General features: G+C 44.8%; 1 protein-coding gene and 1 pseudogene across 1 annotated transcript in view; both read left to right on the top strand.

The window, feature by feature from the left end:
- The window catches only part of LOC115465113, a 500,577-nt pseudogene that overhangs the window by 60,530 nt on the left and 412,552 nt on the right, over positions 1-27,495 (top strand).
- The window catches only part of LOC115460050 (zinc finger protein 814-like), a 46,473-nt gene that overhangs the window by 9,098 nt on the left and 9,880 nt on the right, over positions 1-27,495 (top strand). Inside the window, exons 3-5 of the mRNA XM_030189905.1 lie at positions 637-2,720; positions 20,696-20,785; positions 23,335-23,461. Of these exons, the coding sequence (XP_030045765.1) occupies positions 637-2,720; positions 20,696-20,785; positions 23,335-23,461 (2,301 nt within the window). The remainder of the gene's footprint in view (positions 1-636; positions 2,721-20,695; positions 20,786-23,334; positions 23,462-27,495) is intronic.

Below are 27,495 nucleotides of genomic sequence, written 5' to 3'. Positions count from 1 at the left end.
AATAGATGGCTATGTAGGTTGCATTATATTTATGATTATGGAATATCTTACTGCTGTTCGGCGTAGGACCCTTTCTAAATGGACAAAGATTTAGGGACCCCCCTGAAGGACAAGCTGTAATCATTTGGGCTGGACTATTTTTCTTGTTGTTTTTTTTAATATACAGTACTTATAAAATCCTCGGGGTTTTCACTTGCACATGTGGGTTGAAGTTCAGTGTTTATATTGTATTTTCATACATTGAACTTGTTATGCATCGCTTGAAAAAAAAAAGTGAAACTATTAAAATGGAAAATGTGTGATGATTTGAAATTTCGATCTATGTGCATTGTGTTACTCCAACCTAAACAAGGGCTCAGCAACACTTCTCAGTGCTTAAGTAAAATGCTATTTACACATGAACAGTTTTGAAAATAGTTCTTGAGAATCACCAGTACACAGGTTCATGAGGTACAATTAATACTTTTTATTAATTCTTCTGCAAGAAAACATGCTGGGTAATGTTATGACAGGATACTTGTACGTCTTCTTAGGAGAACAACAGAAAAACAATAAGAAAAAACAAATCTTGTTATATGACTGAGCTTGTTCAGCTGTCCTTTCTACAATAATGACCAATTTGTTTTTTCTTGATAGAAAACGATGATCCCAGAAATAATAATACAAAGATACCACACTGGGGGCTAGGTGAGAATCCAGCAGGGAAGAAGATCTTATCAGAAAGAGGCAAAGAGGGGATTTCTTCCTGTCCTGACTGGGGAACAAACTATAAGAATCAGTGCAGTTCAGAAAAGAAACAAAGGAATTCAACAGGAGACTCGGCTCTGTGTCAGCAAAGTGCCAATACTGTCACACACACAGGGGGAGAGCAGAGAAACCAGACAGGCGAACAAAGATGTTTATGTGATATGTGTGAGATATTCCTCAGGGATCCTGTAACATTGAAATTACTGCATGGATCGAACACTAAAGAGAGACCATCTACAGGTACAGACTGTGAGGAAGCCTTCAGTCAGAATGTGGAGTGCATAGCCGTATCTCACCCAGATGGACAACAGAAAACATGCACAAGAGAAGAGCCTTTGCCTTATGCTGAGTATGGGGAGGGATTTAGTAGGAATGAAGAATTAACGCAATATCAGAACATTTGTAAAGAAGCTAAAACGTATGCAAGTGCAGAATATGGAAATAGCTTTACAACTGTAGCCAACCTCGAAAAATATCTGAATATTCACCCTGATGAGAAACCATTTTTATGTCCCGATATTAACAGTGGCTTCAACCTGCAAGAACATTTCAAATGCAATGCTAAATTCCACCAAAGAGAGAGACAAATTTCAACCAATGAATGTAAGGAAAGCTTCTGCCACAGGGAAGCATTTGCAAATCCCCACAAAAGTCAAAATGATGAGCGATCATTTACTTTTAGTACATCTGAAAAACACTTCAGTAAGAAGGAAGAACTACAGAAATACCAGAAAACATGTGCTGAGTATGACGGTACTTACAGCCTCAAGACAAATCTCAAAATTAACAATCAAGCCCACACAGATTCAAAATTGTTTACATGCACTGAATGTGGTAAAAGTTTTATTCGGAAGGCAAATCTCACCATACACCAAAGAATCCACACAGGAGTCAAACCGTTTACATGCCCTGAGTGTGGTAAAAGCTTCAGTCACAAAGGAAATTTCACAATCCATCAGAGAATACATACCGGAATCAAACCATTTACATGTACTGAGTGTGGTAAAAGCTTCAGTGAGAAGACAAGTCTCTCGGTCCACCTGGGAATCCACACAGGAGTCAAACCATTTACATGTACTGAGTGTGGTAAAAGCTTTGGTCAGAAGGCAAATCTCACAATCCACCAGAGAATCCACACAGGAGTCAAACCGTTTATATGTGGCGAGTGTGGTAAAAGCTTTGGTGAGAAGGCAAAGCTTATAATCCACCACGCAATCCACACGGGAGTAAAACCATTCACATGTACTGAGTGTGATAAAGGCTTCATTCAGAAGGAAAAGCTTAGAATCCACCAGAGAATCCATACAGGAGTGAAACCATTCACATGTACTGAATGTGATAAACGTTTCAGCGACAATGGATATCTCACAGTCCACCAGAGAATCCACACAGGAGTCAAACCATTTACATGTACTGAATGTGGGAAAAGCTTCCGGTGGTGCTCAGGCCTTAAGAAACATCAGATAGCTCATTCTAAAGTGAAACCCTTTGAATGTACAAAATGTGGTAAAAGCTTCCCAAAGCTTACGATGCACCAAAGTATCCATAGAGGAGTAGAACAACTTGTGTGTAGTGAGTGTGATAAAAATTTCAATCAAAAGGGAAATCTCACAATTCAGAAGAGAATCCACATAGAAGCAAAAGTATTTACATGTACTGAGTGTGAAAAAAGTTTCAGTCAGAAGGGAAAGCTCACAATCCACCAGAGAATCCACACAGGAATCAAACCATTTACATGTACTGAATGTGGTAAAAGTTTCCGGTGCTGTTCAGACCTTGGAAGACATCAGAGAATTCACTCCAAAGTGAAACAGTTTGAATGTACTGAATGTGGTAAATGCTTCAATCAGAAGACAAATCTCACAAGCCACCAGAGAATCCACACAAAAGTCAAACCATTTACATGTACTGAATGTGGTAAAAGCTTCCGGTGGTGTTCAGACTTCAGAAGACATCAGAAAATTCACTCTAGAGTGAAATAATTTGAATGTACTGAATGTGATAAATCCTTCGGTCAGAAGACAAATCTCACATTCCACCAGCAAATCTACACAGGAATCATGTGCTGGAGTGTGGTAAAACAGTGTTTCCTAATTTGGTTCTGAAGTACCCCTTTGCCAGTCAGATTTTCAGGATGTCCATGATGAATATACAGGAAATTAATTTGCATACACTGCCTCTGTTAAATGCAAATCCCTTTCATGAATATTCATTGTAGATATCCTGAAAACGTGACTGACAAAGGGGTACTCCAGGACTGAGTTGGAAAAGGTTCCGCATGCATGCATACTTCAAGAAACAGCAGCAACCACTCAACTATGAAACTATGTAAATGTAACAAATGTAGCTTCAGACTTATCTTACTGTCTATTAGAGAATTCAAACAGGAGTGAAACCATATGCATGTATGGAATGTGGGAGTATCTTTGGGTGGAGAGGAGACTTCAGTAGACACCAGAAAATTCACATCAGACACACTACCAGATGTATAACACTGGGATCATTACCCTAAAGAATAATGGGGAATGAGGAAGCTATGATCACTAGAGACACTCCCAGTCAGTGCAAGAAAACTGGATATTGCTTTAATGCAAAAAGCCACCAGACTTTCATTTCTAACAGACTTGATGGTAAAATGCGACAAGTACAGAAAAACAAATAGCTTCCACACAGGTCAAACAGCAAATGATAATCCAAAAAACCTTCTAACGGACTCAAAGAGTTCACATCAAACGTTTATTACTAAAAGCTGGACTCGGCACGAATTGTGTTTCGGCCACTCAGGCCTGCCTCAGGAGTCCCTGTAATATGTATTTATGGTGATTTCTGGTAACACTACTGTACCTCAGAACTGTGTATCGGCATGAAGCAAAAATGCAGTTACAAACTCGATCCAAAAGCACTGTTGCCAAACTTTGTCGCGCACCAAATAACCGTGTCAAGTCCAGCTTTTAGTAATAAACTTTTGATGTGAACTCTTTGAGTCCGTTAGAAGTTTTTTTGGATCATCATCCTTCTTGTCTCCTTCGCTGTGTTCGTTTGATGGTAAAATGATTATTTTGTGTATATGGCTGGAGAAAAAGAAGATTCTCACATCTCCTCAAATGTAATCACAGAAATGTAGTACAAAGATACAGAAATTGTACGAGCTGTATTGAGCTCTACCAGCCATATGAATGCCAGAATTATGTGTTTTATATTGCGCACAAATCAGGACTGAAAGCCACCAAATTTACATAGAATACTAATGTCACAGGACTCACCAATATAACTTCATATGTATATATTTTTTGTAAATAGAGTACCCTCAGATATTTTTCCACTGTTACTGCAGACAATGAAGCTGCTACAAAGTGGTATAGCACTTCTTTCATCGGGTTACTCTACAATTATTTAGGGAAACTTTTTTTTAAATAGTTTTCTTTTGCTTCCCAACACCAACTTTAAATATATATATATGGTGAAGAACTGTGCACTTATCTCACCTCACTGAACACTGCTAAATTTTCGTTGTTCCTGACACGCCTTCCCCTGGAACCACCCGACTCTGCGGGTTTCAGTCACTTTCCTCAGGGACAAGGGTTAAGGCAAAGGAGTTCTCCTTTTCCTTTACAACCAAAAAATTGCGAGACTTACTTCTCGATAGCAGAACGTGGCTCATAAAGGCGCCTCCAATCATGTGAGGGACGGAAGTATCCTTTAAATGACGTCAGAATACAAATAACTTTATTGAACAAACGAAGAAAGCTCCCACAATCCCAAATGAAACCATGGGAGTTTAAATCATAGCATTCCATTCCACAGTTTCATTAAGTCCTTGGGGATTCACAGAGACATTGATATCATTTATTTGCTTTCTGTTGGTAGAATTATGTGTTTGACATAATGAAAATGCAAATCACGTTATGCCTCTAAATCATCTATCTTATCCTACGTTTTCTGAATTGTAAGAAAGCAACCTACAAAACAATCCATACTGCTAATTTTTCATATCCAGGCACTAAAATTTGGAACTCCTTACCATCAAATGCACCGGTGCTTATGTGTTATTCTGAAGTCTATTGAAAAATCATTTCTTCAGTCTAGCTTTTAAGGAAATAAGCACTCTTCTCAAATAAACTCATGGCATTAATTTTTACCTCATCCCACCTCCCACTACTCCTGTCTACCCTAGTCCTTTACCTTTTTTCTCCATATTTCAATTATCTAGCGTAAATCACTAAGGGTTCTTTTACAAAGCCGCGCTAGCAAATGAGAGGAAGCCCCTAGGAATTGAATGGACTTCCTCTCATTTGCCGCACCAAGAATCGGTAGCACGGCTTTGTAAAAGAAGCTCTAAGTATTTAATTACATCTGTTCCTAACTCAAGTTTTACTGGTCTAAGATTATATGATGTATTTTACTTAATACATTTTGAACATGTTCATGCTTTTCTAATTGTTATATAAGCCACATTGAACCCGAGTTCTATTCGGGCTAATGTGGGATATAAAAGATAAATAATAAAATAATACATTAGCAGTGATTCTGAGAGATTGAGATAATCAGGACTGGCTTAACCACTGGACCAGGTGAGGCTCTGGCCCAAAGTTCTGGTGATTTAACGACGCCAAACTACCCAGCCTCTGATCTCACTTGGTCTACAGTTTAAGTCTTTTCTTCCTTTTCCCTTGGGTCGCTCACTTCCCCACGGTCCTGTAAAGTTTGTCTGTTGCTAGTGGCAGGAGTAGCAGCATGGATCAGCGTGCGCCCCAAAACCCACGCCTACACTACTGCAAGCTATTTTTCAGCGTGCCTTTGTAAAAGGACCCCAGAATTAATGTAGCATAGGGAATGATGTATGCAGATCACCCTTTGAAAGCAAAGTTGACGTTAAATGAATAGTGATCATTGCAAAATGTATGAAACAACTTTAATGAATGGCATAAAGTAATAAAACATCATATAAAAGTCAAAGTACAGTAAAATAAACATTTAAATATAGTAAAAACAATAATCAAATAAGTGTAAAAACCAAAATAGACTCCAAAAGGGACCTAATAAATTGTAACCACATATATTCAAATGAAGAAAGATACTGATCATCAGAATATTTGCAAAACATCCCTGTAAGGTGCAAGTCACATGGTCAGTGGCGTTCCTAGGGGAGCTGACACCCGGGGCGGATTGCCGATGCGCCCCCCCCCCGGGTGCACGCCACTAGGGGGGGGTTGCCGCGCGCCTGCCGGCTCTCCGTTTTCATGCTCCCTCTGCCCCGGAACAGGAAGTAACCTGTTCTGGGGCAAAAGGAGCATGAAAACGAAGAGCCGACAGGTGCGCGGCACCCCCCCCCCCCCCAGCGGCGTGCACCCGGGGCGGACCGCCCCCACCGCCCTCCCCTTGGTACGCCACTGCACATGGTTAGAATGCTAACGCTGCTTCTAAACTAGCCGGTTGAACAATTTTGAGTGATCAATATGTAAAAGTTGAACAAAATGATACATCTTTTGATAACTCAAAAGATGTATCATACAACAATGGCTTGAAAACAGTAAAAATAAAACATGAAAGTTGTCAAAATATCAAGGTACAATGAGGTATAGCGAAGTTAAAACAATAGAATAAATAATAAAAAGAAAATAAAACTTACAAGACTAAAAATCATAAAAAGGCCACAGCTGATAGTCACAGTACAACAACCCCATTAAAGACTACTACTACTACTACTTAGCATTTCTATAGCGCTACTAGGGTTACGCAGCGCTGTACAAGTTTAACAAGGGGAAGGACAGTCCCTGCTCAAGAGAGCTTACAATCTAAAGGTAACAAACTATGTAGTCAGTGTAGGTATCATGAATGGGGAAGGTGGTTAGGCGCCAAAAGCAAGGGAGAAGAGATGGGCTTTGAGTAAGGACTTGAAAATGGGCAGGGAGGGCGCATGGCGTATGGGCTCGGGAAGTCTGTTGCAGGCATAATTTCTGTGTTTAAACCAGCTGGTTGTACAGTACCAAGTTCAAAAATGCTTCACCGTTCCTGTTACAATAATTAATCAATGTTTCCTCCATGCCAGGGTTTACTGATGACCTTGAGCACAAAGTATCTCAAATCTTCAAAAAATGTGAAAATTTCAAACAATGTTGTATGAGGGGCGCAGTAAGGTTCTCCCTCCGCACATTACTTTTGGGTTCAGTATTCCTTGTTTTCACTTTCCTCATTGTTTTTCCAACATAGATGAGAGAACAGGGACAGATGATCACATAAAGTCAGTGTTACAGTCAGTTATGTTTCAGATGGTAGGTTTTTCCTGTACGTGGTGTATAAAGACATCCAGGGCCACACCCATATGACATCAGATGCTGCAGGATTTTTGAAGAAACTTTCCCAGTCCAGGAACCACAACTCCTTCAGTGCCAAAAAAAAGCAGTCCGCTGATCACCATCTTCAAATCTGACCTGTGCAGCGGAGAGAGGAAGCGGATGACGTCAGATGCCGTGGGATTTTTGCTGGGGTGCCCAACGGTGTGTTGCCAAATGTGCATACCTTAGTGCATGCCTTTGTGCAGTGACTGCGGCAGCAACAGTGACCAAAGAATAACGTACTCTGAGGCACTAGAGGTCACCCGAATTGCAACAGTCCTTGGAAACACCCTCGCTTACCACAATCTGCAAATCAATCCCTCAGGGAGATGGAAGATATTTGGTGGCTACTTGTTATAATTTGGCTATTGATAAGGGAAGATCTAAGCAGCCCAAAGGAGAGTGGTCTCCATGTACGAAAGAGATCAACCTCTGGTTTGCTAACAACGATCTCAGTAGATCGTCCCTTCTCATGGTCACTCCCCAAGGTTCATCAAAGTCTTGGCACACAATGAAAACTCACAACCAAGGCGACTTAGGAGCTACGACAAAGTGAAACCCAAACAAAATAGAAATCTCAGACAAATAAAAATAGACAAAAACACTAACCCTCGTTTTCTACCCATCCTCCTGCTATAACTTCAATGACAGATCACTGGTAAATAAGGCCATAATAGAGAGTGATTAGAATTGGAGGACCCTGGTCGGATATTTGTGGCAGAGACCCTGGTTACAATCCAGAGACAATCCAATGCTGAGAGACCTACTGCCATGGGCTACAAAATGGCCCATATAGTTCAGGAACACAAGAGGGGGTGGGATACACTAATTTATATTTTTAAAGATTTCTTTGAGGTACAGATCTCTGACCATCTAGAAATTCTATCCTGCAAACTAGGAAACAGCTCACTCTCAGGGAATCTATATTGCACAGTCTGCTACTGCCCTTCAGGAAAATGGAAAGAGGCGAAAGAGGACCTCTATGACCCATGGCACTTAAAGAATCCATACGATGCCATAGTATAAGACTTCAAATCTTTCCTTGAAAGTGTAAACAAGAATCACCTCATCTCAGATAACCCACCAGAAGGGACATAAATTAGACTTTGTAGCCCTGGAGCACAGGAAAGGAAAATCTGATGAAGTTAGAAGACAGAGGCTGGGACCCCCTGATAGGATTAGACTACTTCCAATCAATTTTGTAATAGATTGGCAAGAAAATCCTATAGGAAGGAAGGCGCAGAACAGCTTCCATACATACGAAATTCGCAATAGAATACACCACGAGACTTTCTGGCAAATGAGGGAAGACAAATTAAAGGATTCAAACCACCTGGTTAACCTGAAACAATGGAATGATGGTGCTTGATCTAGACAAAATAGTACCAAAAAGGTTAGAAGACAAAGGAATATTCCTTGGTTTAACGACACACTAATGAGCTTAAAAATATCTTGCAGAAAGTTAGAGAGGACCTGGAGAAAATCCCAATCTATATCAGATAATGAAGAATGGAGGAGAGCAGTGAACCACTACAAACACCAAGTCAAGATAGCCAAATAAAAACACTTTGCAGACATAATAGGAACAGGAAAACCAGATGTAAATAAACTACACCAGATACTGGAACGGTTAATAAAACCCGAGGAATTACTGAACATCACAGTCGCGACATCTTCAGCAGAGATACTGGCCCAATATTTAAGAAAATGATTACAGATGTGAATACAGCCATTGAAAACAAACCCATCAACCAATCAGAACATGAAGAAATACTTACAAATGGGGACACCGTACGTGGGTCTAAATTGGAATATGCAGCGGACAGGCACTGGGATGAATTCCTTCCAACCTGGGAAGATGACTTTAAAGGGCAGTGGAAAAATACTCCAAATTCCAATGTATACTGGACAAGTACCCATCCTACCTGCTAAGATCCCCTTGGGATAGGCACATAAAACTGGAAACACAATGGATAACGGAGTCCTTATTCTCACCCCCCTCCCAAAAAAAACAGAAGAGATGTCACCAACCTCGGAACTACTGCCGGGCTCGTGCACTACCCCGGCAATTGGACCACTTTGGCACATGCTACACGCACACTAAAAGGGTCCCTTAGTGAGGAAAGTTAACTTTCTTTCATTATTGGTAACATCTGAAATAGAGAAGACATACTTGAAAGAGTGGACAAGATGAGAAGCCATGTATAAGATCTTAAGGTGTGCTAAATCATCTTGCAGCTGACATTCGATCACTGGGCCACACTGACAGCTCTATGATCTCTTCCTGCTTGTAGTCATTTTTTTTGGCATGGTAATTCCTCCCCTTCATTTACAACCACCCAAGGATTTCCCCTTAGATTCAGGAGCATAACAAGATACCCAATTTTGGGTGAGCCTGGGCCCAAGATGGGTGGGCAGAAGAACTCCGCCCTGTCCCACAAGTGATTTGGTCTCTCCCTCTCTCACCTGCATGCCATATGGTCTCTGAAACATCCCCCTCCCCGCATGTGGAGGAGTGGCCTAGTGGTTAGGGTGGTGGACTTTGGTCCTAGGGAACTGAGTTTGATTCCCACTTCAGGCACAGGCAGCTCCTTGTGACTCTGGGCAAGTCACTTAACCCTCCATTGCCCCAGGTACAAGTAAGTACCTGTATACAATATGTAAGCTGCATTGAGCCTGCTATGAGTGGGAAAGCGCGGGGTACAAATGTAACAAAAAAAAAAACCTTTTAAGTAGCAGGTTTTCACCGGCAGTGAGCAGCAACTAATACACACTGTTCGTATTGGCCCCACAACTTTCCCTCTGATGCAACTTCCTGTTTCCGCGTAGGCAGGAATACATTTATTTATTGTATTTGTATCCCACATTTTCCCACCTATTTGCGGGTTCAGTGTGGCTTACAATACATTGTGAATGGTGGAAATACATTTTGTTACAACTTGGTTATGGAATACATTGTGAGGAGTTATGCGAAAACAAAGTCAGAGTATCGTTAAGGCAATAGAACAATGGAGAAGAACAATGGAAGGAAATAACGGGAAACTGACAGGGCAGCTGAACAATAGTAGGAGAACATTCGGTATAACCTTTTTCTGTGATTAGAGGTATAAATGTGGTGAAATTCAGACGGGAGTGTATTGTTGCATTACTAACTGTGTGTGTGGACTTCATGTGTTTTCATCCTTGCAGTAAATCTTATCAAAGAGATGAGTTTTCAATGATTTGCGGAAGTTGGTTAGTTCGTAGATCATTAGATCATCAGAGGGAAGACTGTGGGGGCGGTGCAAACAGTATGTATCAGTCACTGCTCGCTGCAGGCGAAGATCTGCTATTTACAAGGTATGCAGGAGGGACAGTTGGGAGTTTTTGGCTGGTGGGGCTTGGGGATCATAAGTGTGCTGCTACTGGGTGGGCTTGAGGCAAAAGTGGGTGCACCCTTGGCTACGCCACTGCTTAGATTAATGTGGAGGGGCATAATCGAACGTCGCCAGCCAAATAGATCGCCGGCGATCTATGTTGGCGGCGGCGCTACAGCTGGCCGGAACCGTATTATCAAAAAAGATGGCCGGCCATCTTTTTTTTCCGATAATATGGCTTAGCCCGGCCAAATGCCTTGGAGTTCGCCGGGTTTGAGATGGCCAGGTTTGTTTTTCAGCGATAATGGAAAAAAATGCTGGCCATCTCAAACCCGGCGAAATCCAAGGCAGTTGGTCATGGGAGGAGCCAGCATTTGTAGCGCACTGGTCCCCTGACATGCCAGGACACCAGCTGGGCACTCTAGGGGTCAGTGCGGTGGACTTCAGAAAAACCTCCCACATGCATAGCTCCCTCACTTTGGGTACTGAGCCCCCCAACCCCCCCCCCCCCCAAAAAAAAAAAAAACCACTACCCACAAATGTACAACACTACCAAAGCTCTTAGGGGTGAAGGGGGCAACTGCATGTGGGTACAGTGGGTTTTGGAGGGCTTCCATTACCAGCACAAGTGTTACAGGTAGGGGGGGATGGGCCTGGGTCCCCCTGCCTTAAGTGCACTGCGGTACCCACTAAAAGTGCTCCAGGGACCTGCATACACGCAGGCGTCTAGGACTTGTTGCTGCTGTATAACCTTGGCACACCAGTTGACACCTGAAGACTAATCTCTTTGAAAAAGTCCTTTATTTGAATAAGCATGTTTACTCACAGTTAACTGCAGATCAGAGATTGTGCCCCACTGGCAAAGAGTCTCCCTGGTACTGAGATTAGCAGTAGGTCAGAGCTGGCAGAATGCTGTACAATGCCCTCTTTCAGCCACATTCAAGGTAATAACGTTCTCTAACGTGGGTAACACATGAAAGGGATCTAAAACTGGCTTACAAAAATGGCCACTACCTCATGGACTACCGTAAACAAAACAGGGCACACTCTGACCCAGTTAGCAGGGGGGAAAAGCACCTTTGGGAGTAGAGCCCAGTACCCTACACCCACCACAATGCATTGCTAATGTGACTCTGCAGGGTACCTAATAGAAAAGGTGTCACACTCACCCGAGAGCCACATCGCAACCAGGGAAAGGCTGTCTGAGGATACAACACATTCTGCTGTCATGGAGGTGGGTACAGCATTTGAGGCTGGCATACAGGCTGGCAAAAAAAGGTTTTTTGTTTTATTTTTTTTAGTATGGGAGGGGGTTGGTGACTACTGGGGGAGTATGGGGAGGTCATCTGGTCATTTGGTGCACCTTTTTGAGGCTTGATCGTGAAAATAAAAGGACCAAGTAAACCTGAACTACGTTATAAAATGGACTCTTCCCAAAGAACAAAGGAAATATTCTACTCACCCCAATACTGAAAGATGCAAAGAAAAGTACCAGTGACCTAACCAACTATCACCCAGTAGCATCAATCCCACTAATAACCAAACTAACGGAAGGCATGGTAACCAAGCAGCTCAACAACTACCTAAACAAATTCTCAATTCTTCACTACTCTCAATCAGGATTTCGGGCTAACCATAGCACCGAAACAGTACTAATTACTCTCCTGTCAAAATTTAAACAAGCAATTGCATCTGGCAGCAACATACTTCTCTTACAATTTGACATGTCCAGTGCTTTCGACATGGTCAATCATGAAATACTACTACACATCCTAGAATACTTCGGAGTTGGAGGTAATGTTCTTAGTTGGTTCAGAGGCTTCCTAACCACGAGATCATACCAAGTAATATCTAACTCGATCATATCAACCCCATGGACACCTGAATGTGGAGTCCCTCAAGGATCTCCCCTCTCGCCAACCCTCTTCAACCTAATGTTGACACCCTTGGCCAAGTTACTATCCAATCAGAACCTCAATCCATACATATACGCAGATGATGTCACTATCTACATCCCGTTCAAACATGATCTAAAGGAAATCACCAATGACATCAACAAAAGCTTCCAAATCATGCACTCATGGGCAGATGCATTTCAGTTGAAACTTAACGCAGAAAAAACACAATGTCTTATACTTACCTCACAATATAACAAGTACATTCACCATGTTAACCACACCAAAATTTTTCTTTCCCGTATCAGACACCCTAAAAATTATTGGAGTTACCATTGATGGTAATCTTACACTCAAAAGTCATGCGAAGAATACAACTAAGAAGATGTTCCACTCAATGTGGAAACTCAAAAGAGTAAAACCTTTCTTCCCAAGGGCCACTTTTCGCAACCTGGTACAGTCAATGGTGCTGAGTGACCTTGATTACTGCAATGCACTCTATGCTGGCTGCAGGGAGCAAACCATCAAGAGACTTCAAACAGCCCAGAACACTGCAGCCAGACTCATATTTGGGAAAGCAAAATACGAAAGTGCAAAACCGCTATGAGAATAACTACACTGGCTACCACTTAAAGAACGTATCGCGTTCAAGATCTGCACATTAGTTCACAAAATCATTCACGGAGATGCCCCGGCCTACATGACTTGCCACCCAGGAATGCTAAAAGATCAGCCCGCACATTCCTTAATCTACACTTCCCCAGCTGCAAAGGACTGAAATACAAACACATGCGTCCAGCTTTTCATACACGGGCACACAGTTGTGGAATGCATTACCACGCAATTTAAAAACAATCTACGAACTAACTTTCGCAAATCTCTGAAAACATATCTCTTCAACAAGACATACCACAATGATCAATAATTGTCACTGCAAAACTTCACCACTTCACCCAGTGGCGTTCCTAGGGGGGGCTGACACCTGGGGTGGATCGCCGATGCGCCCCGCCCCCTGGGTGCAGCGCCCCCCCACCGACGAACCCCCCCTATTCCCCTGGCGAAAGAACCACCCCCGGGTGCACGCCGCTGGGGGGGGGGTGCCGCACGCCTGCCAGCTCTTTGTTTTCATGCTCCCTCTGCCCCGGAACAGGAGGTAACCTGTTCCGGGGCAAAGGGAGCATGAAAACGAAGAGCCGACAGGCGCGCGGCACCCCCCAGCGGCGTGCACCCGGGGTGGACCACCCCCACCACCCCCCCCTTGGTTCGCCACTGACCACCTCATATTCTAAATGATTTCTCTCTATACTTGTCTGCTTAACTTTAGTATGTCATCCTATTCTCTATGCAACACCAATTGTAATTTCTACTCTGGAATGGCAAATGCCATAATGGAATGTTGTAAGCCACATCGAGCCTGCAAATAGGTGGGAAAATGTGGGATACAAATGCAACAAATAAATAAATAAATAAATAAATGTTGAGCACCTGATTCTCATAACATGCTACTACTACTACTACAAATCATTTCTATAGTGCTACCAGAGCTTTAGTAGCCCTTTATGAGGAGACAAAAAATCTCTGCATGAATATAACACATGCTAGGGTGTCCCTATAACCCGCTCCTCCAAATGACACACTGATTACATAGTAACATAGTAGATGACGGCAGAAAAAGACCTGCACGGTCCATCCAGTCTGCCCAACAAGATAAACTCATATGTGTATACCTTACCTTGATTTGTACCTGTCTTTTTCAGGGCACAGACCATATAAGTCTGGCCAGCACTATCCCCTCCTCCCAACCACCAGCCCCGCCTCCCACTACCAGTTCTGGCACAGACCGTATAAGTCTGGCCAGCACTATCCCCTCCTCCCAACCACCAGCCCCGCCTCCCACTACCAGTTCTGGCACAGACCGTATAAGTCTGGCCAGCACTATCCCCTCCTCCCAACCACCAGCCCCGCCTCCCACTACCAGTTCTGGCACAGACCGTATAAGTCTGGCCAGCACTATCCCCTCCTCCCAACCACCAGCCCCGCCTCCCACTACCAGTTCTGGCACAGACCGTATAAGTCTGCCCAGCACTATCCCCTCCTCCCAACCACCAGCCCCGCCTCCCACCGCCGGATCTGGCACAGACCGTATAAGTCTGCCCACCACTATCCTCGTCTCCCAACCACCAACCCCTCTTCCCCCCCCCCCCCCCCCCCCCCCCCCCCCCCACCGGCTCCGCCACACAATTTCGGCTAAGCTCCTGAGGCGGGCTGGCCCTAGAAGGTTTGTCTCCAGCTGGTACTGGTGAACTTCAGTGCTCTAATTATGTACATTTTCTCATCAGACTATGGCTAAGCTCTCAGTGAAAACCAACATTTCTGCTTATGATAAAATTCAATATCAGAATAGGGAGGGGGTCCACTCCTGACCAGAGGGGAGGGATGTTATTCCCTTATTATACTTCCTCTGTGTGCATCGGCACAAGCTGACATGTTTGAAAATATAAGTCAGATTAAATAAAAATGCTAGGAACAATAAAGAACGACAATGTGAATGCAACAGCTCATAGGTTTGCTTGCTTTGTTTTGAGTGTATGCAAAACGACGGCTGCGTGGGGAAAGGAAAACACAGACTAACATAAGTGGTGGCTTCAAGTTTTGACGTCATGTCGTCTCCTGTTCTCAATCTAACCCAGAGAAGTTTAATAGGGAAAACTCAGACTAACCTAATCGGTTTCAGCGTTTTGACGTCACTTACTTACAAAGGACTAGATAGGCTCACTTCCACGCCTGTTTATTAAACTTTCTTGGAAGTTAGATTGAGAACAGCATGAGAGGGAGACCACGCCCCTTCCATTAATTGGTCACAAGGCTCGTGAGGAAGGGGAGAGGAGGATAAGATCCCGCCCCTCTGACACTGTGATTTGTCACATTCTATCTAGGGTGGTTCTAATGGTCCTGGTCGGGTTCCTTCCCCCTCCTCTTTGTACTTTAATAAAGTACAGAATTTGGTTTGTGTTAAAGCTAAACACATCCTTCCCAAATCCAGTAGAGGAAGAAGCTGTTTTCCCTGCATAATATCTGAGTATTTGTAAACTGGAGCACAACATCTGGCTGGAGGGAGTAGTTCCTGTTTCAGGGTCGGAGGGGGAGGGGGGGGGCGGCTGGTGTTTCCTGTCTCAGTACTTACATATGCTAAAGTATTCCAGGAAGTGACAAAGAAGTTATTACTAAAACCACCACAGTTCTCTGCTCCTTCCCTAATTCAGTTCTCCATCTGCCACCATTTAAAGAGAAGCCAAGTCTTGGCTCTGAGCCTCTGACTGACCAAAGCTTACAGCTGCCAAACCAGTGTAGAGAAGGGCAGGAGAATGGCTGCAGGGGTTTGTGCTCAGCAGGTAGGAGACAGGTGGGCAGCAGGGGATTCAGTGCCAGGCTCATTTCTTCTTGTGTGTGTGGCATTGCCTGGCACTGCTCAATCCATTCCTGGGGCTCTTTATTCCCTGCAGCCACTCAAGCTCTTCTTCCTGATTCTCCTCCCCTCACACAGCAGCTGCTCCTCCTGCTTTACCAGACTCTCACTTTCTGCTTTACCTTCTCCTTCCTCTCTCCCTCTCCCCTTGACTGTCACCTTCTGCTTCCTAACATCTATATATATAAAACTCATCCTCAACGTTCTGTTGTCTGCTGATGTCACTGAAGCCAAGGTTCGTATATTCGAAGCTCTGAAGCCACGAAAATCACAGTCTCTGGGCCCCGCCCTCACGTCAAACGTTATGATGTTGAGGGCGGAGCAGATTCTCACCTCCAACGATCTACTCAGGCCACAAACTCCGGATTTCCACACTGTAGCTCTGCTCCGCCCTCGCGTCAAAACGCGATGTCGAGGGCAGGGCACGAAAACCGCCACCCACACACAGCTACAATGGAAACAGCAGCGGTGCACGCCACGAACCAGGTAAAACCGCGACGAGCCATGCAGCCATGAAACCCTTGCTAGCGCCCGTTTCATTGCGCTCAGAAAGGGGCCTTTGTTTACTAGTCTTACATAGGAGCCAACTTTTCAAAATTATTGGGGGTGCTAAGCCCAGTGGAAATACCCCCTCCCTGGACACATACAAGGAATGTTCTCAATATTGAGGGTGCTCAAGCACTCACAGCAGCACCCACAGTCGGCTCCTATCTTCGTCTCTCGCTCTCTTCCTCTGTCACTTTCTGCTTCCTTCCATTTCCGATCTGACGAAGAAGGGCAACCTTCGAAAGCTAATCAAGAAATGTATTAAGTTATGTCCAATAAAAAAGGTATCATCTTATTTTCTTTTCCATGTTTTATTTTGTTTGATTTCTATAGATTCTACATGGAATGTTGCTATTCCACTAGCAACATTCCATGTAGAAGTCGGCCCTTGTAGATCACCAATTTGGCCGCGCAGGCTTCTGCTTCTGTGAGTCTGACGTCCTGCACATACGTGCAGGACGTCAGACTCACAGAAACAGAAGCCTGCGCAGCCTTCTACATGGAATGTTGCTAGTGGAATAGCAACATTCCATGTAGAATCTCCAATAGTAGCAACATTCCATGTAGAATCTCCAATAGTAGCAACATTCCATGTAGAATCTCCAATAGCATCTATTTTACTGTCATAGTAATGCTTGAATGTTTTCACTTATATACACTGTCAGCTAGCACATTTGCTTATTTCCGATCTGAGGAAGAAGGGCAACCTTCGAAAGCTAATCAAGAAATGTATTAAGTTATGTCCAATAAAAAAGGTATCATCTTATTTTCTTTTCCATGTTTTATTTTGTTTGATTTCTATTGATAGCCTTTAAGAGTAGACTAACACGGCTACCACACCTCTCTACCATTTCCCTAAATTCTCCTTCCTCTCTCCCTCTTTCTCTGTAGTACTTGCACTATTCTTGTTAATATTATACATTTGTGACTTGTTTATACCTGAATTTAACTATATATTTTTGTATTTTCAATTACTTAAAAAAATTGCTCCCAGAGGTGGGGTGCGAACACGAAGTTTAAACCTTCTTGGACGAGAAAGACTAATTTTAGCTTCCTCTGCCACTGATTGGTCAGAATATTCCTGGGGGTGGGATGATCCCCCCCCCCAGGTTCAGGGAGGGCTGGAGATTCGGTGGGTCTCCAGCCCCCCCTAGTCCCCCAGCAAGGGGTCCCTTATATGGTGTATAGCCCCACCCAGTGCATCCCAGGATACACTGGGCAGGGCTGGGTGCTGCTATTTTGCGGCGTCACAGGAAGAGGAGGGAGGCAGGGCTCCAACACACAAGGTAGGGGGGTCTGGACCACGAGGGACCCCTTGCTGGGGGAGTTAGGGGGGGCTGGAGGCCCACCGGATCTCCAGCCCTCCCTGAATCTGGGGGGGGATCGTCGGGGGGACCGGAGGTCCGCCGGACCTCCAGACCCTTGTCACTGGCAGGTTTGCTGTTGGGGGGAATGGGGGCCTGCCAGCATGCAAATACATGCTGGGCAGGGCTCACCATTCCTCCCCAATAATCTGCAAATCCTAATGCCAGCTCGGAGCTGGCATAGTGTTTGCCGTGGCCAGCGTCCCAATCTTTGGCACGCTGGCTGCTGATCATTGGGGATGAATATGTTTAGCCCTGTTTAGCATGCATTTGCATGCTAGTTGCATTCAGAGCCTTCGAGTGCGTTGTTTCACGCGCTCAAGGGCTCTGATCATGGAACGTTAGCAAACGCTGGCGCTAGTATGGCGCTAACAGCCTCTAGCACTGGCGTTTGCTTCTGATCATCCCCCTGTTGGGGTTTGTGCTCAGCAGGTAGGAGACTGGCAGGAGATGGGCAGCAGGGGATGCAGTGCCAGGCAATGCCATACACACAGAAGAAGAAATGAGGCTATCACTGCTCAATCCATTCCTGAGGCTCTTTATTCCCTGCAGCCCCTCAGGCTCTTCTTCCTGATTCTCCTCCCCTCACACAGCAGCTGTGCCTCCTGCTTAACCAGATTCTCACTTTATGCTTCCTCTTCTCTTGCTTTGTAAAATTTGTTTCCTTGTGGAATGGGTAGAGGTGAAATGCCCTTTATCCAAAAATACTAGGACTACAGGCACACAATGAATCTACTAAGTACTAAATTTAAAACAAATTGGAGAAAATATTTCTTCACTTGTAATTAAAGTCTGGAATTCCTTGGCAGAGAATGTGGTAAAAGCAGTTAGCTTAGCGGGGTTTAAAAAAGGTTTGGATAATTTCCTAAAAGAAAAGTCCATAAGCTGCCTGGAGGTCTCAGCGCCATCTGAAACTAAACATGACCAAGACTGAGCTTCTTATCTTTTCCCCTAAACCAACCTCTCCTCCTCCCCTATTCTCTATTTCTGTGGATAACACTCTCATCCTTCCTGTCTCATCAGCTCCTAACCTTGGGGTCATCTTCCACTCCTCCCTCTCCTTCTCTGCACATATTCAGCAGTTCTAAAATCTGTTGTTTCTTTCTCTATAATATCACCAAAATTCGCCCTTTCCTTTCTGAGCAAACTACCAGAACCCTCATCCACACTCTTATCACCTCTCGCTTAGACTATTGCAACTTGCTTCTCACAGGTCTCTCACTTAGCCATCTCTCTCTTCTTCAATCTGTTCAAAATTCTGCTGCATGACTAATATTCCGCCAATGTCGCTATGCCCTGATTAGCCCTCTCAAGTCACTTCACTGGCTTCCTATCCGTTTCCGCATACAGTTCAAACTCTTATTGACCTATAAGTGCATTCACTCTGCAGCTCCTCAGTATCTCTCCACTCTCATCTCTCCCTAAATTCCTCCCCGGGAACTCTGTTCACTGGGTAAATCTCTCTTATCTGCACCCTTTTCCTCCATATGCCTGGAATAGACTTCTTGAGCTGGTACATCAAGCTCCATCTCTGGCTGTCTTCAAATCTAAGCTAAAAGCCCACCTTTTTGATGCTGCTTTTAACTCCTAACCCTTGTTCACTTGTTCAGAACCCTTATTTTATCATCCTCACCTTAATATTCCCTTATCTCTTGTTTGTCCTGTTTGTCTGTCCTAATTAGATTGTAAGCTCTGTCGAGCAGGGATTGTCTCTTCATGTTCAAGTGTACAGTGCTGCATACATCTAGTAGCGCTTTAGAAATGATACATAGTAGTAAGCTATTATTGAGATGGATTTGGGAAGATCCAGTGCTTATTTCTAGGATAAGCAGCATTAAATCTGTTTTACTGTTCTGGGGTCTTCTCAGGTACTTGTGACCTGGATTGGCCACTGTTAAAAAAAAAAAAACCAGGATACTGGGCTTGAAGGACCTTTATTCTGTCCCAGTGTTGCAAGTTTATCTTATGTTATGTACAGAATTGTCAGACTGTGGATGGTGATAGTAAGATTGAAATGAAAGACATATTTATTGTTCAGGACATAAATCTCTGACAATAACACTTTTTTGGGGGTGGATTTTCATGATACAGAGACTTTATTGTTATGATTTCTTGATGTGATTCGTACAGGTTTCACTGATGGGCAAGTTTTTATTGGTCTTTTCGGATGTTGTAGCATCATTTTGATACCATTAATCATATCATTTTGATAAACAGATTGAAAGCTATTGGAATATGTGATACAGTTCTGAAATGGTTTAAATCATTTTTGGAATAGGGTTTTGTTTTGTGTTATACAGGGTACTGATGTGTCAGAAATACAAGTCTTTAATAAGAGGTGTCCCACAAGGATCCTGTCTCTGCAATTCTCTTTAATATTTTTTAATACCTCTTAGTCGGCTGCTTAATTGTTTTTGGTGTAAAATTCAGACTATATGCAGACGAGATAGTTTGATTCCATTGGAGAAAAGTGTTGGAGATACGTTTGCCAGATTGAGGTTAATAATGTTTTCTATTCACTGCTGGGTTTCTGCAAATAGTCTGAAATTGAATATTAACGAGACTCAGATTGTATTACTCACAACATGTGATGCACCTGATCATCCTACAGTGTTTCAATATGAAAATGAATCAATTCCTATATCGTTCTGTTCAGATAGAAGTAAGATTTTTTTTTACATTGCTGGTCCAGTTTACTGGAATAAGTTGCCAATGCAAATAAGAAATATTAAAGAATTAGTAAAACATGCCCGTTTCTGGAGCAAATGAAACGGGCGCTAGCAAGGTTTTCCTCCCGAACCCCCCCCCCCCCCCTCTGTACCCACCCCTTCGTCGTTGTGAAGCCACTGACCGCCATTGTTCCGGACCTCGTCAACGCACGCCACCTTCATCTCCCGAGTCCTTCCTTGTTGGTTGTAAAGCCACTGACGCCATTGCTCCGCCTCGACGTCATCACGTTTGACGCGAGGGTGGGGCCCTGACACAGCGATTTAGGTGGCTTCACCACCACGAACCCTTCGAACCGGAAGTGCCCGCAGGTACTGACAGCGACGTCAGTGTCCTCAGAACGTTGAGGGTGAGTTTTATTATATAGGATTTAAAAAAGAGCTTGGGACATGGTTATTGATGCCGACTTACAGCTGGGATGGTGAATGATGATGATTTAGTACTTGTTTCAGCATTTTTTGTTCAAATTTTCTTTATTAAAGTTTTATAAGTAACAATACAAAAGAACAAAACAATGGCAACAGTATGTGGAACATAAAAAAGGTGTACTGATCATCAGTGGCGTAGGAAGGGGGGGGCGGTGGGGCGGTCCGCCCCGGGTGCACGCCGCTGGGGGGGTGTCGGCTCCGCTGGTTCCCTGCTCCCTCTGCCCCGGAACAGGTTACTTCCTGTTCCGGGGCAGAGAAAGCAGGGAACCAGCGGAGCCGACGCAGCTCCCAGCGACGTGCACTCGGGGGCCGATCAGCCCTCTCGCCCACCCCTCGCTTCCTAATTCAAGTAAGAATGCACTCCGGGGGGGTGCCGTGCTGCACCCGGGGGGGGGGGGGGTGCTTAGCAGCGACCCGCCCTGGGTGTCAGCCGCACTGCTGATCATACTTAGAAGGTATACATTTAGAAACATTAAAGCTTATGTTTACAATACAAGTCAACAGGTTTTCAGACTTTTTAAGGAAATGAGGATTATTCGACTTCTCTGTAATTTTAGCCTCATATTTATAAATAACACAAACACTATTCCACCAAAAAGCACATGAAACTTTTGAATTTTCTTTCCATTCTGATAATATTGCTTTAAGAGCTAAAGCCATAAGGATATCGAAGAATTTCTTTTGTGTTGGTGATAGATAATGTTGTTAAACAAGTGATCTGAAAATAATTGTATGGAAGTCTAACTGGATCGGTAAATGAAGTAGTGTAGAAATTCAATCCCACACTAGAGTCCAAAATAATTGTAAATCTGGGCAGAGATAGATCATGTGGTCAAGAGAACCTATTGTGGCATTACAGGACCAGCATAGATTCGAATTGTTATTGCTTAGTCTAGTTAGGCAGACTGGGGTCCAATTACTTCTATGCAGAAGAAAATGTAAAGATTGTAATATGGGTGCAGAAGCAAGTGGGCTATTAATGTTTCAGCATTTTGAGTTTGAAGATATTTTGTAATTTTTAGTTGCCTTTAAATTATGTATGTGACAAGCAAAAAAGCCCGTTTTGCGAAAAATGAAACGGGACCTAGGAAGGCTATCGTCTAAGCGATTCTCCCATTCCATCCCATCCAATCCAATCCATGTCCAGTGACTCTCGTCTAAGCGATTTCTTCTCTCTCCCCTGCCCTCTCTTCCATGTCCAGCGATTCTCCTCACCCCTTCCATCCCATCCATGTCCAGTGATTCTCCTCTCCCCTCCCCTCCCCTTCCATTCATGTCCAGTGACTCGCCCCAGCCCCCACTTGCCCCCCTTTTAAGCAACTAAGGTCAAGTTCAACCCCAGCCCTCACCTGCCCGCCCTCATCTTCCACAACAGCCCTCTTTTCCTTCCTGCTGCCCTGCCTTTAAAACTTTCCTTTTACCTCAGGCCACAGCGGCAGCAGGCTCGGCTCGTGTCGCCTCCAGCCTTCCCTTCTCTCTCAGTATCCCGCCCTCCTCTGATGTCATTTTGTCTTTCTGCGAGGGCAGGACACTGAGAGGGAAGGGAACGCTGGAGGCGAGCTGACATAAGCTCATTTGCATACGATTATGAACCTAGCCAGCCAGCCATCCAGGGACGCAGATGGACAAATTATTATATAGAGAGATTATGTAATCCACCGAGAATCTTGGAGCTAGTTTTTTAAATAAATAAAAGATATAAATGTCTTCTGTTTCTCCTCTGGCAGTAACAGAAAGGAGTGTGAGGTGCATCAGCTTATTCCTGAGGAAACTCTGCACAGGGTGAAGCTGAAACCGTCAATGTTGATTCCTCCAGAGCTCACAAATCTCGCTCCCTCCCCACCACCAAGTAACACACCTGCCCTCCTGTGGCACCAGCCTCCTTGTTCCATTTAATTTCTTGCCCTCTACCTCCCTGACCCTCACCACAAACAGAGGAGAAGGCGGAGAACGGCTGCACGGTGGGTTATGTCCTGCTCCTCTGCCGCCCTGGCTCTGATGGCTGAATTTGAACCATGGGGGACACCGTAGAGGCTCAGGGTTCAAATTCAGCAGTCAAGGTCAGCGTGGCTGACAAGCAGGATCTGGCATCAGGGAAGGAGGGAAATTAGAGGTAATGAATGGGTCAAGTCAAGCAGTATTACTGGAGGGTGAAGTGAGAGCTTGGGGAGTGAGAGAGGGGATGAAAAGGGCAAGCTGAGGAGGGGTGTAAACACTGAGAGTGTGGATAGGGAGAAGGAGGGCAAGCGGGGGGTGCTATGGGTGAAACGTGTGAGTGCAGTACCTTGGCTGAATTTTGGGGATTCCATAGGTGGATGTAGGTGGTGGTGGTGTAGATGGATGTATGTACCGAGGAAGGGAGACAGAGAGCAGAGATGTATTGGTGGCATTCACAAAGGTAGGAGCTGGAATCTAATGCATTCTGAGCACCTCTCCATGTCCCTGAGTGTGTTTCTGGTTTGTATTTCAGATGTGGGTGACGTTTGAGGACATCACTGTCTCTTTCTCCCAGGAGGAGTGGGAGTATTTAAATGAAGGGCAGAAGGAGCTTTACAGGGAGGTGATGAAGGAGAATTATGAGACCCTGATGTCTCTAGGTAAGGATTTCCTGTTATTCCCCCTGTTTTAATCCCTTCTCAAGCACATTAAGGAGTGACTGGCAGTGGGTGAGTCTCAGTACAGGAAGCCGGAGTCACTGATAATGAGCAATGGCGAGATGGCCCACTCTATATGCAATGCAAGCAAGCAAGAGGGAATTGGCAACACAACAGAAGTCTAGTAGAACCGAGAGGCAAAGTCTTAGGCTGAAGGAAGCGAAGTTTATTGAAGGACCCGACACAATCTTCGTTTCAGCAAAGTGCCTGCATCTGGGGTCTATACCTACAAATAAAGCATTAAAACTGTTAGTACAGACAGTATAAATTATATAGTAAAAACATACATTTTAATTGTAAAAAAAAATAAAAACATAATTGTAAAAAAGTGCACAGATACCATACGATGTTCTCACAGCATAGCAGCAGGGGCGGATTGACCATTCAGGCAACTGGGCAGTGCCTGAAGGCCCAGAGCAGTGAGGAGGGGGCCAATACTTCCTCCCCACATCGCTCTTACCCCCTCTCCCGTTCTGGCATTTCCTGTCTCTGACACTCCTCCCTCCGACCCCAGCACATTTATCTCAAAATCTTGAAAAGACAATAGCTTTTTGGATAACAGGTCACAGTTCGGTACCAACTTTAATCCCTACTTTGTTTGACAGGCAAATTGTTCCGGTACAATCTGTCAAATATTTAGGTGTGATTATAGATTCTGAATGTTCAGATATCAGAAGTAGTAAAAAAGTCTTTTTATCATCTAAGACGCTCTATCAGAAATACAATAGACAATAATTCACTGCGTATTTACATTATGACACGCCTTGATTATTGTAATATTTATGCAGGCATTACCAAATTCAATGTGAAACGTTTACAAACTATTCAAAACACAGCTGCTCGTATAATTTGTAGAGCCTCAAGATACAATAAGCCTTTATTACATCAACTTCATTGGATTCCGATCTGAGAATTTCATTTAAGGTTCTTATCCTTACATGTAAAGTGCTTTACTTAGCTACGCCATCCTATCCTGCGAACTTAACTATTCCATACACCCCGTTGCGAACTTTACGTTCACTCACTGATAATAGGCTGGTAATTCCACCTCCCTCGAGAGCTAGGTGGGAATCAACCCGAGCCTCAGCCTTTTTCCAGATCTTATCCATCTCTTTTCCAAACTGAAGAGCCCTAACCTCTTTAGCCTTTCCTCATATGAAAGGCGTTCAATCCCCTTTATCATTTTGGTCGCTGTTGTTTGAACCTTTTCTAATTCCGCTATGTTTTTTTTAGATACGGCGACCAGAATTGAACACAATATTCAAGGTGAGGTAGCACTGTGGAGCAATACAGTGGAGTGGAAGAGTAGCCTAGTGGTTAGTGCAGTGGACTTTGATCCTGGGGAACTGAGTTCAATTTCCACTGCAGCTCCTTGTGACTCTGGGCAAGTCACTTAACCCTCCATTGCCCCTGGTACAAAATAAGTACCTGAATATATGTAAACCGCTTTGAATGTAGTTGCAAAATCCTCAGAAAGGTGGAAGATTCATTTACGCTCTTTCGTAAGGCTTTGAAAACCTATTTCTTTGAAAAGCTATTGAAATTTAGCGCTACCTATCTAGAGAACCACTCAGAACGAAAAGGAAATATAACTATTGAACATGGAATATATATTACCAAAGGATATAGTATTGACTGATGTGATGGGTATGATTGATACAATTAATTGTTTTGTCCACTTTGGTATGGAAGTTTTTGTTAGAGCTGTCCTATCGTAAAATGGATTTCTTTTATAAGTTAGAATATCATTCTATGCTATTTGTATTTTAAAGATGTAAACCGTTCTGATTTGTTTTGCAAGAAGTGACGGTATAGTAAATAAATAAACGTTCCATATCATCAAGCTGATCAATCCATAGACTGGTGGGTTGTGTCCATCTACCAGCAGGTGGAGATAGAGAGCAAACTTTTGCCTCCCTATATGTGGTCATGTGCTGCCGGAAACTCCTCAGTATGTTCTCTATCTCAGCAGGTGGTGGTCACACACAGCAGCAGCTCTGGCTAGGCCTCCAAGCCTAATCCTTAGGTTTTGTTGAGGCCTGGGGTTGAGGGCTCTTTTGAGCAAGTGCAAACCTGGTGGTGCCAGGTCCCTCCTTTTCTCCCCCCTCCCGCTGGCTCCGTTTAAAAAAAAAAAAAAAATTTTTAAACGTCTTTAAAGGCGTTTAATTCGACGTTTCTTTAAACGTTCATTGCAGCTACTCACTGGGACACCAGTTCGTTACAGCTCGGAGCGGCAAGCAGGTAATTTTACCTTTTTATAGCGGGCAGGGGGTTCCCCGATTCTTCTCCTCGTGGCAATGGCGTCGGAGGGCGAGGGCGCAAAGGGTCGCTCCCCGGATCGCTGGAGCGCTTCTAGAGGGGATGCGGGGGTTTTACAACCTGATTCGCCCTTGATGGGTGATAGTTTAGTGACCGATGAATGTCCCGGTCGTTCCTCCGGCGTGGCGGTTTTTTCCCGCCATAAACGCCCATCCCCCGCTCCTCGCCTCCGCCATCTTGGCCGGCCACGCGGCTCGGACGGCTTCTTCGTGGGCCGCCCTTGAGGTTGGAGACATTAATGCCATGAACGCCCTTAATTTGGGCGACGGCACAAAAGCGGCTAAAGTTAAGCGCCGTTCTTCCCGCGCGGCTCCTTCGCGGAGTTTCGCGCCGGACGCCATTTTGGATGCGCAGCATGTCTCTCCCCCGCTATTGCGAGCGCCGGTTGAGAGTGCGTCTAGGGCTGTTGCCCAGGCTGCGGAAGTGCACAGTCTGAGGGGTTTCTCCCCCGAGTTTGTTTTGCTGCTGCATCAGGCTTTCCTCATGCAAAACGCTGCCCCTGCTCCCTCTTCTGATAAAGAGGTTGAGGTTCCCGGAGGTAAACGCCCTCGGGTTGATTTCCAGGCCTTGGAGGACTTTTGTCTCCTCCGATGTAGATGAGGGCAGCGTGTCTGAGGTCTCCCAACGATCCTTTGCGGATTCCTTGGAGGAGATAGATCCCCGCTCGGATGGAGCGGATGACCCCTCTGCAGCGCGGCTTTTTAGCCCAGAGGATTTGCCCAACCTGTTGTTACAGGCCATGGACACTTTGAAGATTTCCTCTCCGGAGGACGTCTCTCCCTCAGCCCCTGTTGGCTCTACCATTATGCTGGGGACGAAGCGCCCGCCTAGAACCTTCCACGTGCATGATGCCATGCACACCTTAATTGCGGCTCAATGGGATGTCCCGGAAACGAGCCTTAAAGTGGCTAGGGCTATGTCCCGCCTCTATCCTTTGGCTGTGAGTGAACGTGAGGCCTATCTGTGGCCTACCGTGGATTCTTTAATCACTGCGGTGACTAAGAAAACGGCGTTGCCGGTGGAAGGTGGCACGGCCCTAAAGGACGCCCAAGACAGAAGATTGGAGGCGGCCTTAAGGTCGTCCTTTGAGGCAGCTGCTTTAAGTTTGCAGGCCTCAGTTTGCGGCTCCTATGTGGCCAGGGCGTGCCGGACTATGGTGCAGCGGGCTTCCCCCTCGGATCATTCCTTGAGGGCTGATTGGCCGGCCCTGGAATCGGGCTTAGACTATTTGGCAGACTTGCTGTATGATGTCTGGAGAGCCTCAGCTAAAGGCATGGCTCAGACAGTCTCTGCGCGGCGTTGGCTTTGGCTGAAACATTGGTCTGCTGACCACGCCTCTAAATCCCGCCTGGCTAGATTGCCTTTTAAAGGCAAGCTGCTCTTTGGGGTCGAGCTGGACAAAATCGTGACCGATCTCGGCACGTCTAAGGGCAAGAAATTACCAGAGGTCAGGGCTCGGGTTAGTACTCGTCCCGGTACCTCCAGAGGACGGTTGCAGGAAGCCCGTCGGTACCGCCCGGGCAAGTCGGGTTCCTCTGCCCCCTCTTCCTTCAAGAGGAATTTCTCCCCCAAGCAGCATTCCTTTCGCAGAGACCGCCGTCCCGGAGGTGCTCCCTCCGGTCCTCCCCCAGGGTCTCGTACCCAATGACGGGGCCTTG

The sequence above is a fragment of the Microcaecilia unicolor genome, chromosome 1 (genome assembly GCF_901765095.1).
Source record: "Microcaecilia unicolor chromosome 1, aMicUni1.1, whole genome shotgun sequence".
Lineage (NCBI taxonomy): Eukaryota > Metazoa > Chordata > Amphibia > Gymnophiona > Siphonopidae > Microcaecilia > Microcaecilia unicolor.
Note: the sequence above shows the minus strand (reverse complement) of the source record. Positions and strands in the feature narration are given on the sequence as shown.